The sequence below is a fragment of the Aplysia californica genome, unplaced genomic scaffold, assembly GCF_000002075.1.
Source record: "Aplysia californica isolate F4 #8 unplaced genomic scaffold, AplCal3.0 scaffold01101, whole genome shotgun sequence".
Taxonomy (NCBI): domain Eukaryota; kingdom Metazoa; phylum Mollusca; class Gastropoda; order Aplysiida; family Aplysiidae; genus Aplysia; species Aplysia californica.
The window spans coordinates 10,412-13,655 of NW_004798371.1; the positions used below are offsets into that span (position 1 = coordinate 10,412).

The 3,244-nt window shown below is 44.0% G+C and overlaps 1 protein-coding gene across 1 annotated transcript; it reads right to left on the reverse strand.

Moving 5' to 3' along the window:
* Window positions 1-132: 132 nt before the first annotated feature.
* On the reverse strand, window positions 133-2,926 carry LOC106011002 (protein sax-3). Its single transcript, XM_013089998.1, has 5 exons — window positions 2,919-2,926; window positions 2,636-2,776; window positions 2,011-2,183; window positions 988-1,107; window positions 133-317 (listed from the first exon to the last, which is right to left on the reverse strand). The coding sequence occupies exons 1-5, from the start codon at window positions 2,924-2,926 to the stop codon at window positions 148-150; spliced, it is 612 nt and encodes a 203-aa protein (XP_012945452.1). The 3' UTR covers window positions 133-147.
* Window positions 2,927-3,244: the final 318 nt, after the last annotated feature.

The following is a 3,244-nucleotide window of genomic DNA, read 5'->3' on the forward strand; positions in this document are numbered from 1 at the left end:
CTGTTTTCTGTTTGTCCGTCTGTCTGTCTGTCTGTCTGTCTGCTTGTTTGTCTGCCTGTTTGTCTGTCTGTCTGCCTGCTATCGGTCTGTCTGTCTGTCTGTCTATCTATCTGTACACCTATCTGTCTGTCTGTCTGCCTGCTATTCTCACCTGACCCAGTTCTTGCTTGGCAACTCCCGTCCCTCAATGGTGTAGGTGATCCTTTGGGCGTTGTCGGGCAACATGGCGGTCGGCGCGGGCATCCAGGACAGCTTGGCAGCATTTGGCTTGACCTCAAGCAGCACTGGCTTGTCGATGGGCATTGAGGGGATTTTGTCTGCGGGGACAAAGAGAGTACACATAAAATGTTGATTATTCATTATAAGAGCCTTGTAAAAAAGAGTGTCGCTCAACACTGACAAAAGACCACCCTCCCCCGCACTTTTACACTTCAAAAGGAAAGGAAAAAGATAAGCTGTGCCGCAGATGAAAATTTAAATTTAAGTGTGTCACACACACACATACACACACACACTCATACATACACACAAACACACTGACACACACATACACACACATACACACATACACACTGACACACTACAAATACGCACATTAGCATGCCCCTCCCCCTCCACACACACACACACACACACACACACACACACACACACACACACACACACACACAAACACACATACACACACACACACACGCACATACAGACACACGTAAATTTCCTCACTCACGCATCTCCCTCAATAGACCAATAAAGAAATAAAAATTATGAACGAGTCATTTTTTAGCCTCTCTAACAACATTGAAAGTTCGCAAACAGTAAAACCTCAGTACATCTATATTATAGGACTCCTACCAGTAAGTTGCAATAAATCTGTTTCATCAAAAACCACTACACAGCCACTGGCAGTAAGTAACAGTGCACCTGTACCATCAAGCACTCTATACAACGTACTTACAGTAAGTTGCAGCGCCATCAAGTACTCACCTTCGGGGGCGATTGTCCGACCGAGAGACGATTTTCTAGCAGGCTTGGGAGAAGCCCGGAATCCCTCCACTCCAAAAGCTGGCGAAATGAATCTGGGCAAAGACTGGCGGGAACGCTCCTCTGGGAAAAATAAGGGAAGTAATTGTTGCAAATGGACGTGCTTTACATTCCCATTAACACAGTTTAGATCATTAAGGAGGCGGGCTTCGACCCTGTCTGTCAGAGCTAACTCGGGTTGAAAGGGATACAACGTCCCAACAAGAAAACCAAGATGCTCAATATCAATTCTTAGAGACACACAAATCAAACTCAGGTCTTCTGAGTGCGACAGCGAAGTGTCTAATTGCTTCAAACGACAAAATAATTTTGAACTAGTAAAGACACACATGGCATTTGAAGAAAAGTACCAGTTTTTGTCTTTGGAGGAATACAAGAGAATTCAGCCTGTGCGAAATTCCCTTCCATACTGGAAAGGTGCATACTTATATTTTTAAAAAAAGTAATTCATTTATAAAATTCACAGCTTCTCAAAGAGATCGTCAGGGACAAAGAGGTGTAGAAATTATGTTTTTCTGTTTACTAACAATCGAAAACTTTTACGCAACGTCCCTTTCGCCTCCTCAAAAAAGGCCAAATTATTATGCGTATCAGGGTTTACGTAATAACATGTGTACGGCTTTCAAATTTGTACAAATTACTCTTGAATTGGGGGGGGGGGGGCAATTTTGTGCAAGAACATGCCTTTGGTTGACAGAACGGCTCTAAATTGAGCTGAATGAGCAAAGAGTACGTTTGTACCCCACCAGAGGAGGGATTGCGGCCTCTGTTAGAGGGCAGGGGACTAATCATCCCATTCCCTCCCTCGCCAGCTCGGAATGGTGTAGAAGACAGTTAGGTCCCACCTGAATCAAACCGTACAAAACAGAACAAAACTGTACTAAATTGAACTAAACAAAAACCAAACGATCTCAAACAGAGCCAGAGTGAACCAGACTGAACCCGACTGAACCAAACTGAACCAACCTTGCACTTTAAGCTGAGCCGAGCAGAAAGCCTTTCCTGCGTCATTGAAGAGAGTGCAAGTGTAGGTTCCCTCATCGATGGTATCGGCGTTCTCCACCACCAGGATAGCGGTGTGTCCCTCGCGACCCATCTTGTACTTGGGTCCCCACTTCAGAGGGAAGCCATCTTTTTGCCTGGAGATACAATAATTACCGGTCAACAGGTACCAAGTCTGGAAGAGACTTCGGCGATTTTTGTTCGCCAATCATTTCTTTGTTGGATGCTCTGAAAATCGATTTCATCTTGTCTTTCCCTGACACCATCCTGTTAACGATTTCCAAGTAATTTGCTTTAGGTCTATCTCTGTCACGTTTGCCTCCAATTTTGTCATTGACAAAAAGCCAAATACAATATGATCATGTTGATTGATGACGGTAGCATAATGAATATCTCGGCCCGAAAATGAGCTCTATGTGCGTTCCGTTCAATTACATGGATAATGATTCAAATGACACTGCCATGTACATCTTAGTGGTTGAATAAATAATTCTGTTGTAAATGTCTACGACCGCCACCCCTCCCCCCTTACAGTTGATTTGTGCAGCGGTCAAAATATGATCATGTCACCCAAGTCTGGAACACTCACCATTCCACTTCTGGCTCCGGCACTCCAATAACCATGCACTCAAACCTAGCCATACGTCCAGGCAGACATCTCTGATCCCCGAAACGGCGGGTGAAAGATGGCGGAAAAGCGTACTTGGCTGCGTCATAGTCCAGATTGGAGCTGGATACAGGAGAGGTTGGGATGAGGAGGAAGAAGTAAAAAAATGTTCAAAGTAAGAGGAAGGCAAAGCTATGTAGTTTTCATCCATTTAAATCAACTTTTCCTTGCACTCTCGTTAGAAAGGTCACACTAGCATACTCACACGGTCATATTTTGTCTTCTAGGCATTTATGTGCACATACGTTCAAACATAATGCGGTCATAATTTATCAACGCTATTCCTTACGTATAATTCTCAGCATTAACAACAACGAAGCGTTTACAGTAATAATGATTTCCATCTATCAGTGGCAAACAAAGAAACATAAATATTCTCATAATATGCTTAAACACACACAAACACACACACATACACCCACACACCTACACACCCACACACACACACACACACACACACACACACACACACATACACACACACACGCGCGCGCGCGCTACGAGGGGGCATAAAAACCCCAGTAAGTCAAA